The sequence below is a fragment of the Globicephala melas genome, chromosome 17, assembly GCF_963455315.2.
Source record: "Globicephala melas chromosome 17, mGloMel1.2, whole genome shotgun sequence".
Lineage (NCBI taxonomy): Eukaryota > Metazoa > Chordata > Mammalia > Artiodactyla > Delphinidae > Globicephala > Globicephala melas.
Window position 1 is genome coordinate 61,074,590 of NC_083330.1, and position 15,577 is coordinate 61,090,166.

Below are 15,577 nucleotides of genomic sequence, written 5' to 3' on the forward strand. Positions count from 1 at the left end.
AAAAAAATGTTCCTCGTAAGAAACATCCAATATAAATATCCAATTTAGAAATACCATGCATACCATACAGTTCCTAGTACAATGCTTGATATACAAGAGGTGCTTAAATTATGTAGGTAGCTATTATTCGTCCCTGTCTTCAGACAATACATAATTATTTTGAAATTTATCCTTACTATTTTCAAAGTTGAGAATTCTATAGATGGTATCACTAAACACTGTAATAAAAAATATTCCTTTTTCCAGAAATAATTTCAGTTGGCCAACACTCAGTTAATGGGAATATTTAAACAACTGCCATTTAGGCTCTTCAACGTCTGATCACACACCCTTTGCACTTACACTCTCGGCCAACTGCACTGCTTTACAATTCCTGACTATGTCCTTGCTTTCCTCCATACTTTTGAAAATACTGTTTCTTCTGCTGAGAGAACTTTACCCCATCTGCCTACTGAAATCACTCTTCCTAACAGGGCCAGCTCAAATCCTGCTTATCCACAAAGCTCTCCTCAAACTTTGTGAACAGGTGTATTACATACACACACAAAGAGAAAGGCAACAAAAGATATAAGAAAATACAAAGGCAGAATGATCAATTTAAAAAGTTATTTATTAAACAAGTATATTCAAAAGTCCAACTTTACTGGATCCCTTTGAAACATCTATTCTGGGAAGAAGTATTTTGTCCAACTTTCTAATGATAAGGGAAATGATAAAAATAGAACAGGTATGAATAACATTTTAAAACAAACAAACAATAAAGCACATGGTAAATTTAGAAATAAAAATAAAAACACACAAACATACAAACTACTGAAGTATGAAAGCAAAACATTTCGTATGTTTTTAAATGCTTCTGGTATACTCACATGAGAGCCAAACTGTCTGTGTCCAAGTTAATAAACAGTATATAAACACCTTTTTAAGGTACCATACTTAGAGAAATAATTTTAGAATATGTATTGGGCATTTAAATTGTCCACATTTGGCAAACATATTCTACACATGAATGTATTCACTCATACTTAGTGAAAAAAGGAACTTAAAATTTAAACATCTTGATTTGAGAACTGTGGATTTGATAGTTCTGTTAAATTCCAACATCATAATCACCAAATGTGCTATCAAAAAAGTGATTCAAATTTCTTTTTAAAGCTGCTTCTGAAAATTCCAGTATTTTAGAGCAAAAGAAAACATCATGTATTCTTGCTTATGAATTCTGATGCTTAGTTTCTATGGTTAACACGCAAAAAAATATGTAATAGAGAAGATTCCTATAGAAAAGCCTCTGTCTTTCAGTAGTTCCAAATGGTGTTATACAATATTTCACTGGAAATAGTGGTTTTACCACAGATTTGGCTGTAGCTTCTGTTTAAAACATAACTTTGCCCCATAACATCCATCAAAGGCTTTAAAACATAATTGACTTTGGCAGTACACATGGAGATCATGATGTGAATGGGGACTGCCAGTGGATATAAGGGCCTTATGAAAGGGTTTGCTGTGTGTGTGTGTGTGTGTGTGTGTGTGTGTGTGTGTGTGTGTGTGTGTGTGTGTGTGTGTGTGTGTGTGTGTGTGTGTGTGTGTGTGTGTGTGTGTATTTTAAGGAGGAAACAGGATGAAATGGTTTATTCAGAACTATAAAACACATTTTCCTAATTAGATTTCAATTGTATAAATAATGTAAATCAAATGTTTAGAACTTGAATCTCTATGGGAGGCAACTATTTTTTTTTCCTTTTATCATTCTTTATAGCTGACAAAGCTTTAGTTACATATATTCTTCTGAACACTGAGGAAAAGGTCTCCTTTGTCCCCTTCTCAGTCTGAAAGAGAAGGAGAACGAATAGACCTGCCACTGGCGGGGCTGGAAAAAGTGAAAGGCTCCTTGTCCTTTTCTTTGCTATCATGCTTATGCTTGTGCTTATGCTTATGTTTGTGCTTCTTCTTCTTTTTCTTGTGCTCATGGTGATGGTGGTGATGGTGGTCGCTGTGTTTGGAGGACGTAGATTCTTTAGTAAATACTGAGAGTGGAGCTGCTGCAACTGGATGCATACTCATCTCCAAAGGTGATTGTTCTTTACCTTCAAGATTAAAAACACCCAAATGAATTCCTGTTAATAACAAGGAAAGTGAAATGAAAGTAAGAGGGAGTTGGTGACAGTACAGAAAAGACAATGGATTCCCAAGCGTTTATATCACTTCCATGAAAAAAATCAGGAATGGGAGAAGTATCCAAGTAAGACATCCAATTAGTTACACACAGGTAAGTTTTCAGCATTGTGACCAGGAAGTGAGTATTTCAATTCCTTGTAGTCTATACAGATTATGATATATACCAGTGTGTTATCCAACCATCTTCTAAAAATTAATATTCAATATTTTAAAGTACTATGAAGTGACAATGACTAGATGTGTGTGTTAGAGATTAAGACTGACATCGGTCAATGAAAACATAGCTCCTTAACCACAGTTCTGCTCTATGGTATTCGGGTGGGGGGGAGATTAGCACTACAGGCATAGTTCGTTTCATTGCACTTTGCAGATACTGCGCTTTTTACAAATGAAGGTTTGTGGCAACCCTGCCTCGAGCAAATCTATTGGAACCATTTTTCCACCAGCATTTGCTCACCTCTAGTCACTCTGTCACATTTTGGTAATTTTTGCAATATTTCAAAATACTTCCACCAGCAAAAAGATTATGACTTGCTGAAGGTTCAGATGATAGTTAGCATTTTTAAACTGAGGTATGTACATTTTTTTAGACACAACACTACTGCACACTTAGTAGACTACAGTATAGTATAAATATAACTTAGATGCAATGTCAAACCAAAAACTTCAGCATGTATTTTATCTCACCTAGAAATGGATCAAATGTCTTTGAAGGTTCTTTCCATTTCCAATGTTCTATCAGCCTAGGAATCTATAATAGTGAGTAGTTCTCAGACTCTAGTGTACGGGAATTTCTTGCTTCCTCCATACCCTACAATTCTTGGGCCATACCCAGAGAATTCTCTCTCTCTATTACTCTAGGTTAATGACACTGCTTTACATGCAGCCAAGTAAGAAAAAAACTTAATCATCTCAGGTGCCCTCCCTTCCAGATCTAGCTGCTTACCAAATCTTGTTTATTCTTACTTACAAGAATCTCTTTAATCTGCCTCTCTATCCCGCCTGCAACTGTACTAATTCAGACCACCTCATCTCATTTGGATCACAGTACTAGTCTCCTATGAACTGGTTTCTTTGCCTGAAGTGTCTTACACTTGAATCCACACTTTACATAGCTTCACAGCAGCGGTTCTCAAACAGGGGCAACTTTTCTCCCCAGGGGTTGTTTGACAATGTCTGGAGACGTTTTTGTTGTCACGATTAGGGTGGGATGGGGGGAGGAAGTGTTAGCCTGACTGTGCGTAGAGGCTAGGGATGCTGCCAAACATTCAAAACACAGGACAGCCTCCTAGAGCAAAGAATTCTCATGGCCAAAAATGTCAACAGTGTTGAAGTTCAGAGGCCCTAGTGCATAGTTATCTTCCTAAAAACAAAGCTATCATGATTACTTGTTTAAAAACTCAGGTAGTTCTACTGGCAGAACAAAATCCTTAGACTTCAATGCAGCAATTTCTGAAAAAAAATATATTTTTTATTCAGAGTAGTCAAAAAACCAAGCTTTTCACTAAAATGGACTTTAATGCAGTAGTTTCTTTTCCTTTTTAAAACGTAAATTCTCAGTGCTGATTTTGATCCAATCCGGCCCCAAGCCATGTTTTTACCAAAACAAGCATCACCATAGAAGTTTTCTAAAAATCACTTTCACCACTAATTTTAAGGACAGTTTACAATCTCTCTTGAATTTATCTTATCTTCCACTATTCCTTTCTATATATTCCAGACTAGCCCTTTCATAATTCTGTGTATTTGTAAATGCTATTCCTATGCTTGGAACGCCCTTCCCTTATTTCTTTTCTGACTTGCACATTCATTTACAAATATCAGGAACTACATGGGAACTGGAAAAACAGGGATAAACTGGACAGATCTCAGTTCTCCTGGAGCTTACAAAGTAGCAAAGAAGAACGAAATTGAATAAGTACTCCCGATTAATAAAAAGACAAAACACAGAGTGAAACAGGAGCATAACAGGAGACTTAAATTAGTGGGGCAGTGGGAATCAAAGACAAACTTCTCCAAGGAAGTTATGTTTAAACTGTAACCTAAAGGAGGAGAAAGGAAAAGAAAAAAACATTTTAGGTTCTTATTAATTTAAAACAGCTTAAATGTCATTTTTGAGGGAAGTTTTCCCCAAACTGCCCAAAAAAATTAGTTCCCACAACATAATACAGACGAGGAAATTAAGACACAGAGAAATTAAGTGACTTGCCCAAGGTGGTACTGGCAAATCTGAGCTACGAAACCAAAGAGGCTGGACTCCAGAGTCTGTGCCCGCAGCCACTCTGCTCATCTGCACATGGCATGGTGCACACTGTCGCACACCTTTTTATCTTGGGGTCTCTTTCATTAGACTCATAGCTCCTTGAGGATAGGGCATCATCTCTGTATCCCAGTGTATTGCACAGCATCTAGCATCCTCATACCTCCACCTCCCCAAAACTTGCTAAATGAATGAATGAATATAACAGAATTATGCAACTGTTGTGTTTCTTTTTAAATAGGATGTCAGGTGAACTTAGTCAAACTAAATGCATTCTGAAGGTCACTGATTTTGAAGAGAGAGGAATAAAGTAGAGAAACTATTATAGACCATTCATTAAACTGGTATGGACTACTGTACCTTCTTTGTGTCGGGCACTGTTCCAATATTTTAGAACAAGCTAATGTGTTACAGTTCCTGTTCGCAAGAATTATTCAGATTTTACTACCGCAAAATTACATTTTTTTTTTTTTTGCGGTACGCGGGCCTCTCACTGTTATGGCCTCTCCCGTTGCAGAGCACAGACTCGGTACGCGCAGGCTCAGCGGCCATGGCTCACGGGCCCAGCCGCTCCGCGGCATGTTGGATCCTCCCGGACCGGGGCACGAACCCGTGTCCCCTGCATCGGCAGGCGGACTCTCAACCACTGCGCCACTAGAGAAGCCCCCCCCCTTTTTTTTACATTACTGTTAGTGTTAGCTTTACCAAAAAATCATGAATATAAAAAATGTAATTTGCTCTGCAACGGGAGAGGCCACAACAGTGAGAGGCCCGCGTACCGCAAAAAAAAAAAAAAAAGAGAGAGAGCGAGCTTATATATATAAGCTAGTTTGGGGACTCTATCTTTTGCAATAATTGGTGCCCAGATATTCTTCAGAAAAAGAAAAAATTTGAGAGATATCTGATTTATAGTTAAGTTAAATATGCCACTATATAATTTTAATTTATATTTTAAATGAACTATATAAATATATTCTCGATTCTATAAATACGGGAATATAGGTCCCTACCTAACAGAGTATAGCCAAGTGACAAGAAGGAGTAATAGAGCTTCATAAACAAATTCCTTTAACTCCTATCTCATTATTTAGTCAGTCTACATCAAGAGATTTTGCAGCTTTCCAATTGGCTGTCTGCACTACTGGGAGTCTGAGGTCCTTTTCTGCACTGAGAGAAGTTTCATCATCTAATCCTAAACACCTACTTGGATTGCAGAAAAGCCAACGATTATACTAGAAACTGTACTTCCCAGTAGAGGCAACTGCCAAGTATACAACTGAGTGTACTCTTTTCCAAGGAATACTAATAGCCACTTCAAAAGTAAATTCAATCTCTTGTCTAGCAATCTTACACTTTGCATTCAAGATATACTGATTAGAATTCTTGCATTTCTCTTGATTTGTATGAAGTCTATTAAGAAGACAATGGATTAGCTAGATCCAAGGATAAAGGTGTTAGAAACCAGGACTCCTAGGACAAATGGCTGATTCCAGGTCTGGCTAGAATATTTACAAGATGAGCCTGAAACATCTGGTATAATAATAGAAAGGAAGTTTAAAGCCTTCTCAAGAACTCAAGAGTCAAGAGTTCTCACCAATCAAAGCTGGGAAAATCTGAATATTGATAATATTCTGTAATTGATAATTGATAATTGATAATATTCTGTAATGGACTAGAACTAATTGATCACCATTGGAGGATGCTAGCCAAATTATTATTTTGAAAATTATTAAATACATAGAGAGAATCAAGTCTTTATCTTTCTTTTGCTATATGATCTATACCAATGGCTAACAGCAGGTGAGGGGCAAGTTAGCTTTATAGAAATAATCAGCTTATAAATAAAAACAGAAAGATGAATTAGAATATCACCATCTTGTAACCCTTAATGAATTAATGGATCCAGGCCTTGAACACCTTAGTGGCTAACCTCACAAAAAATCAACCAGACATTGTATGCTTCCAGATGGAAGAACACACTACCATCTATAACCCTGAATCCAATTAAGTTTCTAGATATAATTACAAATTTAAAGGAAATACAGAGGACTCTAACATGTTAATTACACCACAGGTATACAATTAGCAAAATACAGACTTGAAAACTACAGATCAAAACCCTGGAGTTTATAACACTGTAAAGGGGAAAAAACAATGGACTGGAAACTTTTAATTTTAAAAGATGTAAAGGATATATCAGCCAACTGCAATGTGTAGACCCTATGTGGACAGTGATCCAAACAAATAAATTGTTAAAAATTAAAATAAAAATAATGGCATTTATGATTCAACTGAAATGTAAACAGTGACTGTATATTTAATGATATGAAAAAGTCATTTATTTTTTAAAGTACAAGAATATTATTGTGGTTATGACTTTTTAAAGTCCTTATCTTTTAGAGATACACACAAAATTACCTATGCATAAAATGATATGTGGGATTTGTTTCAAAATAATTCAGAAAGGTGGAAATGGGAAAGGGTATAGATAAAAAACAAAGCTGACCATGAACTGATTGATCATTTCTGCATCTGAGTAATGGATACATGGGGGTTCATTATACTAGTCTGACTACTTCACAGTTTTCTATAATAAAAGTGTTTTTTAAAAAGGAGAAGTTAAGGCAAATTGGCACTATTCGTGAAAATGTTCAATGCTCATATTTTTTAAATTAGAAAGCTCATTTCTAGAAACATATCCCACAAACGTGCTCATGCATAAGTGCAAAGAAATATATACAGAAATATTCATTAGAATAGTGTTTCTAACAACAGAACATCTAATAAAACCTAATGTTACCCTAGCATCACCACTAACCTTTAGCTCGTAAGTTTTCATTTATTATAGACAATATATATTTTTTATTTGTTTAATTTCTTTCCTGAATAATTTTTACCAGGTCTAATTCAAGGTGATAAGAAAGTACAATTTCCCTCTCATGTGGACCTGTATAACAGTAAGATTTGGGACACATACGAGCTTACTTTCACACTAGCATAATGAGGTCAACTATAGAATCTCTATTGAGAAAAATGCATACATTACCATCCCTGTGACACAATGCATAATCCCACATATCATTTTAGGGGTTTACAAGATGCCTGGGAACTTGAGGCCCACCCAAGGTTAGGTGCCACTCATTTTAAGGCTAATGAAAGCCCTTTTATAATTAAACCGCTTTGCTGTACACCTGAAACTAACACCGTAAATCAACTAAACTCCAATATAAAACAAAATTTTAAAAATATTAAAAATAAAACTAATGAAAGCACTTTTAGTGACACAAAATATATGTCTCTATTGCAGATAGGAGATATACCAAGAAAAGGAGATAAAAATAATTCACAATATTATGATTTGCCTATTTCATGTTATAGGGAAAGAAAAAAACATGTTCAGTTTTGTTGTTCTATCTAACATAAAATCTTTCCTAGAGACCTACTGAATTCACTATGGATAAGGGTTAGCTGCAGTCAATTTAACAAATGCAAAACAAACAGAAAGGGGTACTTAATACACACCTAAGGTGGAAGCTTTCGGGCCCATCTGATAAAAGTGCTGGTAACAGTGAGTAACCTGCTAATTCTATTAAATTTATCGCACTAGGTATACATTTAAATTTAACACAAAACCTGCAGTTTCTATTAGGAAATGTGTGAAGTCTGTTCTTCAGTTTCTTTAGATCAAAAAAGTAAAGTGTAGAATTATATCATTATAATTTAAAGAAAAATATCAAAGTCTTTTTCATATTAGACTTTCAAAAGAAAGAACTCTAGCTTTTTTTTTTTTTTAAACGGATTTCTATACCAGAATAGTGCTTTTCTGACTTAGGCAAGAATTTGTCACATAGTACAGCAGCCCTGGCTAGGCAACTGCAGCAACTCTTCTTTTCTTCCCTACAGAAACCACCAGGGACTTCCCTCCGCTCCTCATCACTGCAATCCCCGCAGCAACCTGGGAGACAGACCAGCGGCCTCAGGCGCTGCAGCGGTGGGAGAGGAGAGGACGTGGTATGCTCAACCCATCACACCATGCGACCCACGCAGCCCTTTCCCCGGATTCCCTTCCTTAACTCAGGAGAAGGAGAAAGTTAAGCAATGAAGGAAAACATCCCTGCCGCTTCTCCTTTCTTACCCCAAATGGCTTAACCTACCAAACACATATCATCCCTACCCTAAAATATGCCCCTCACTATCATATGCAAGGAAAGAGAAAACTGGTGGGGTGTTAGAAAGTAAACCACGACCTATCCTCTACTTAACAGTGTCCACCCCTTCCAGATGACGTCTGCAACACATTCCAGTTCTCAACTGCCATCTGGCACGCTGGCTCTGAGGCAGCCATCTCGAACTTCATCTCAGCACATGAAAAAAAACACCAGGGGTCTCAAACTCAAAAGCCTTCAACCTAAGTAGACAGCATAAATGAGTAAGCAGACTACCGGGTGCAAACACAGAAGGAATCAATGGAATGGAAAGCACATCCCTGCCTAAGAGGGCCTCTCAGTTAACTTTTTCAAGAGAAGCTGGAAATCCAAATCTTTATTTGCAGTCTCTTCATTTTTAGTCAACTACTTCAAAAATGTTTGTAAGAATTCTATAGCCAAATAAAAGATGCCTCAGTTGGATAAGCTTCAATAAGGCCCCTCAAACCCACCTGTTAACTTTAATCTAGAATCCCTAGAGATTTAAGAGAGATCACAGCTTCCCTTACCACTATTCTGTGCCTCTTCTCCAGAACCCCCAACTCTCAACCCCAGGCCAAGGCAGCTACCACAGTAGGAGATCCCAGCTTCTGTTCCTGTTTTACTGCCAACTTTACCTGGGTTAGGTTAAAGTTGTGCTTCCAACAGCCCAAAATATAGAGCTCTTAGTACCCTTTCTCTTAGAAATACTGTGACACACAGTGGTTAGGTTTGATACTTCTATTCTTCAGTATAAGTTAAAAAGGGTTTTTGTTGGCTAGTTCAGGAAAGCTACTTATCAAATATAACAATATGTCTACGGGAAAACTGTTTTTAGAATTCCAAAATAAATACATGTATAAATAAACTTTTGGAACACTACCATTGGTAAAACAAATGTTTTCTAAATTCTAATAATGACACTGTTGAATTTTAAGACTTGCTCAGTGGTCGTAGGGTACTGGACAGCATAATTACATTTAAGGGAAATTACAAAGGCACATTAAAGAATATATTCAAAATTAAGTTTTACAGATCAGTCTATATAATATACTGGTATACAATTTACTTCGTGACATAAAAGGGCCCTACACTGAAGCAACCAAAGCTAAAATGTTAATGTTTTCCTATTCCCTACCACTACCCCTTTATCTCCTCTCCAGTCTTCCCATAAGATGCCATGAGAAATATAAGACTGTAAAGAGATTCCAAAAAAAGTAAAAATGTAATTTTTAAAGCAATATGAAACAAAGGCACACTGGTGGGCACAAAAAGGTGTTAAGATTTGTTTCTATTCATATGTTAGCATGCCACATCACTAGGATAAACCAAACAAACATACTCAGAATTTTTACTGGAACAAGAATTTATCTGACTGCTGGAATTTAGACAGAATTTACTTTTTTTTAAAGGCATGGAAGATAGGCAGAAGCATCACTCTCAAACTATATCAAGAGGTTTGATATGCCCTACGCTTCATAATTTTAAAAGATGTAGAAAACTTTTCGTGTCTGAAAAAGTTTTAATAAGTATAATGATAATAAAGCAAATTTATACCAAATCCCAAAGCAAAAACAGAGAATACAAAATCGGCAAGGGCCGAGAAATGTCAAAATTCACTTATTAAAGTTAAGTGCTAAAGTCTCCAGCTGACTTCTTTCTGAAATATATTTTGTGAGAATCTGTTACAATAAATGCATAAAACACACAAAGAGATACAAGCAACCAACAGTCTGGGGTCTCGATACCAAAATATTTTGAGGTGTTGCTTTTGTTCAGTCTCCTACTAATCACAGCTGATCCCTAAGCTCCTCAAATCATTAAACAGTTACTCTTTTGTTTATATGATAAAAACATGGTTTATATAAACAAAATCCATCAGTTGGAATTTTAAAGCCTGACTAATGACTTCTGGAAGAAGTATTCTTTAAAAATGATTTTGCTTATGTATCTTGTTTTTCACTCCCTGTCCCTCCAAAACTTGAAAACTGAATCTTTGTTCATCAGCATCACAAGTTTACTCTTTATTTGGATTATAGTCTTCTAAGCAAAAGAAGAACAGGGTAAGTAGAAGACAATGTACAATAGTAAAACAGGTAATAGCCACATCTGAACTGAATTATCTTTCATAAACTTAAGTCCAATTAGTATGAAATAAATTTAAAAGACAAAATATGTTAGTTTTCTAGTTATATATAGCATCAAGTCTTCATGATTGACCATGAATGACCAATTGTAAACCTGTCAGGGGGAGGCTGAGAGGGAAGTAAGTAGTTGATTTTTATATTTTATAAAAGTATGAAGCTTTAGATTTCACACTTGCTACTGAGGCTGACATTTTCATATTACAGTATTCTTAGAAAAAGCACTGCAAGAAAAGATCAAAATGTTAATATAATGAGTATCTTTAAATGGCATTAAATACGGGATGCTTTTTTTCTCTCCTTTCTACTTTTCTGTTATTTCAAAGTTTTATACAATAGGAGTATATTACTTTTGAAATAGCAAAACGCCTAATTTAAAAGTCTTTAAGCCAAAGCAATATTAAGAAAGAAAAACGAAGCTGGAGGAATCAGGCTCTGTGACTTCAGGCCACACTTCAAAGCTATAGTCATCAAAACAGTATGGTACTGACACAAAAACAGAAACATAGACCAATGGAACAGGACAGAAAGCCCAGAAACAAACCCATGCACCTATGGTCAATTAATCTGTGACAAATGAGGAAAGAATACGCAATGGAGAAAAGACAGTCTCTTCAATAAATGGTGCTGGAAAAACTGGACAGCTACATGTAAAAGAATGAAATCAGAACATTCTCTAACACCATATACAAAAATAAACTCAAAATGGATTAAAGACCTAAATGTAAGACTGGATACTATAAAACTCCTAGAAGAAAACATAGGCAGAACACTCTCTGATATAAATCGTAGCAATATCTTTTTGGATCTGTCTCCTAGAGTAATGGAAATAAAAACAAAAACAAACAAATGGGACCTAATGAAACTTAAAAGCTTTTGCACAGCAAAGGAAACCATAAACAAAATGAAAAGACAACCTACAGAATGGGAGAAAATATTTGCAAACTATGAGACTGACAAGGGATTAAGTTCCAAAATACACAAACAGCTCATACAGCTCAATGTCAAAAACGTAAACAACCCAATCAAAAAATGGGCAGAAGATCTAAATAGACACTTCCCCCAAGAAACATACAGATGGCCAACAGGCACATGAAAAGATGCTTAACATCACTAATTATTAGAGAAATGTAAATCAAAACTACAATGAGGTATCACTTCACTCCAGTCAGAATGGCCATCATCAAAAAGTCTACAAATAATAAATGCTGGAGGGTGTGGAGAAAAAGGAACCCTCCTACACTGCTGATAAGAATGTAAATTGGTGCAGCCACTAAGGAATACACTATGAACATTCCTTAGAAAACTAAAAATATCAAGTTACCATATGATCCAGCCATCCCACTCCTGGGCCTTTATCCAGAGAAAAACATAATTCAAAAAGATACATGCACTCCAATGTTCATAGTGGCACTATTTAAATACAATAGCCAAGACATGGAAGCAACCTAAATGACCAGCGACAGATGAATGGATAAAGAAGGTGTGGTGTATATATACAATGGAATACTGTATATATTCATCCATAAAAAAGAATGAAATGATGCCATTTGCAGCAACATGGATGGACCTAGAGATTATCATACTAAGTGAAGGAGGCCAGACAAAGAAAGACAAATATCATATGATATTTGTTTATATGTGGAATCTAAAAAAAAAAAAACAAATTAACTTACTTACAAAACAGAAATAGACCCACAAAGAAAACAAACTTACAGTTACCAAAGGGGAAAAGGGGGGAAGGCATAAATTAGGAGTTTGGGATTAACATATACACATTATAATACATAAAATAGATAACCGGCAAGGACCTACTGTATAGCACAGGGAACTATACTCAATATTTTGTAATAACCTATAAAGGAAAAGGATCTGAAAAAGAATATATATACACATATGTATAACTGAATCACTGTGTTGTAATATCAGAAACTAACACACTGTAAATCAACTATACTTCAATAAAAAATAATAATATATGTAGCTTACATTTGAAAAAAAGGTCTTTATGTCAGATAATATAGAGTCAATGTGTTACAAGAAAAGCAAGTCCTGAGATCTGTCGTTTTTAATGTATTCTTTAAGTTGATAAAGAAACTTTATGAAGTTAATAGATTCGTTCTTGAGCAAAACAACAGCAATGATAATAATAATTTCACCTGTTCCCTTTCGTGCAAGTTCCATATTCCACTGGGGTTTTGTGATGGGTGTGCCATCAGAACCTGATGAGTGCTGGGGGATTAAAGCAGATCGGGAGCTGGCTGGCCGGTATTTAGAGAGCCCTAAAATGCCAAAGAAGAGCGAAAACAGGGATTTATTTCTTTGTTTCCCCAAAGAAGAAAACAGTCTGAAGGTTTTTATAAATTAACCTTAAAGCCAGAATCAGTTCAACAGTAAAATTCCAATAATAAAAAGAATACTACTTTTTTAAAGTACTGAAGATCCCCCATTTGATTTACTTCTTTGTCATGGTTCCAATATACTTAAGTCTGAGAAAAATACACATTCAAGAAAGACAGTATACCTGACTGGACTGCTGAACATCTAACTTGGAGTCTACATTCTGGGGCAGAACCATGTCATGTTTTTTATTATTTATGTGGAACTTTGCATATAGTAAAGCATGCCTGCTCCCCCCAAAACTTATTAATAAATTCTATTATAATATTTACTCAACAAATAGATCAAAATAATTTAGGGATTACAAAAGATATTTAAAACAGGAACATTTTAATGGTATAACGTGAACAGCACTGTAGTATCAGGAGACCCAGGTTCTAATTCCAAATTATCCACAAATTAGATATACAGTCTAGGTAAGACATTTATTTTTTTGTGCCTCAATTTCATTTGTCACATGGAAGAGTTCAAGGATTTGGGTCTAGCACTGAGTTGGCTATTACTTGGGTGTGTCGTTTAGGGTAAATCATTTAATATCTCTCTGCTTAAATTTCCTTGTCTGTAAAATTGACAGAATAGATAAATAACTGTTAAGACCTCTTACAAGTATAAAAGCCAAAGAATTCACGACCTGTCAGTTTTCAAAGATAATTAGGTTCATATTCTACCTGATGCCAGTTTTCTACTAGCTCATCCTAGATTACTAGATAGTAAAAAGTACCTTAGGTCTCACAAATAAAATTAAACAAAAAGCCAAACAAACAAAAAGCAGACCAAGGTAGGTAAGGGAGACTTGCACAAATACAGCATGTTAAAAAAAAAAAACAAACCTCATTCAAATGTAAAGATCATAAATTATAACCACAAGCAGCATGAAGTATAAATAGGATTTTCCAGTAAAAAGAAACAGGAACAGGACCTCCCCCGCAAAAAAGAAAAATAGTCATATTCATAATAAAAGAAATGCATTATAAACTTAATGATCATTTTATAGTTAATAAATATCTTTTAAGTTATTACACTGACAATAAAATAGTACCATGAGATACAAAAATGATAAATATTAATGAATTACACCTATGGATCAAGATGGATGAATTTGGGCAGCAAAAGGTTGAGTGAAGAAGACCAAGTCATACTGAGCATCATACCATTTTCATATAATTCAAAAACTAAGGGCAAGTAAACATATAGATCATATATATATGTGGTATACTGTAAAGAAAAGCAGCAGAATGATTAAAAAAAAGAAAAAAAATTCAAGACAGTATTTATTTACTTGTAATGCAAAGACAGGTGAACAGAATCAGGGAAGAAGCATAAAGGGAATGGCCACGGCATGGAGTATAATATACATGTTAAGGTGGGTGGCAGGTTCACCAATATTTGTTTTATTACTGTATTTCACAACTTACATGCAAGTTACATCAAAGCTTTATTCCTGAAAATTTTAAAATGCTGATGACATGAACTAGGTATAATCTCTTCAAAGGGCATTATGGCAATAATATCAAGAGCTATGAAAATCTTCTAAAGATAAGTATCTTACAATAAAGCTAAAAAATCACCAAAAATATATTTTGGGGAATTTATCCTAAGAGCATAATTTGACAAAAACAAAACCTTTTGTATGAAGATATTCAGAGAGAATTATTTGCAAAAAATTAAAATTGGAAACAAATGCCTGCCCACAGGGAAATAATAAGGTAAATTCAAGTGTATCAACTCAATACCGCCTCAGGTAACATTTTCAAAAGAAATGATTATGATGTTTGAGAGATGCATGCAAAAATCTATGATATGATATAATATTATGTGGAACAGGCAGTCAAGAAGAGAAAGTAGTTGTGTTACAGGCTGCATTTACTGTAGTCAAGAAGTTTTGTATATAATTATGGTTACATTATTTATAAAAAAACAAATTTAGTATTTTATTTTGAGGTTAAGCCTACTACAAAAAACAAAACAAAAAAAAGAAATGAAAGCTATTGGAAGGAATCTGATGCATGGATTTTTGAAAAAACAAATCTAGAAGTAAGCCGAATATTTAAAAAGGACCATAATAAAGTAAAAATCAAATGAAATACTTTGAAAAACTCTATTCCTTTGCTGACATGTGTTATAATCTGATAGAATCTAGTATTTTATACTGGCTACTTCTAAACTTTATAGTTGTTCTCTTCAAAATAAAGCAACACACCTTAAAATAGTGATATCGCGTGAACTTTCTCCATCAACCCGAGTGAATGCAATATATCTTACCTGGAGTTGACGGCCTTTCAAGCATGTTTAAATGATGGGAAATGAACGCCTGGCTATCATGAACAGTATCCATATCAATCTCCTCCTCATCTTGAGAGCTTGAAAACTAAAACACACACATACAAAACAAAGGAGCAAAAGAGCCATTATAT

At 35.0% G+C, this 15,577-nt stretch overlaps 1 protein-coding gene across 4 annotated transcripts in view; it reads right to left on the reverse strand.

Annotated features, from left to right (window-relative positions):
• Window positions 1-1,568: 1,568 nt before the first annotated feature.
• TAF2 (TATA-box binding protein associated factor 2) overlaps window positions 1,569-15,577 on the reverse strand; it is an 81,000-nt gene continuing 66,991 nt past the window's right edge. For 3 of the 4 annotated variants that reach the window (XM_070043982.1, XM_070043983.1, XM_070043984.1), the window contains 3 exons: window positions 15,426-15,531; window positions 12,923-13,045; window positions 1,569-2,114 (listed from right to left, as the gene is read on the reverse strand). In XM_070043982.1, the coding sequence (XP_069900083.1) occupies window positions 1,822-2,114; window positions 12,923-13,045; window positions 15,426-15,531 (522 nt within the window). In that variant the 3' untranslated portion in view covers window positions 1,569-1,821. The remainder of the gene's footprint in view (window positions 2,115-12,922; window positions 13,046-15,425; window positions 15,532-15,577) is intronic. The other variant, XM_060287181.2, reaches the window with a different exon arrangement.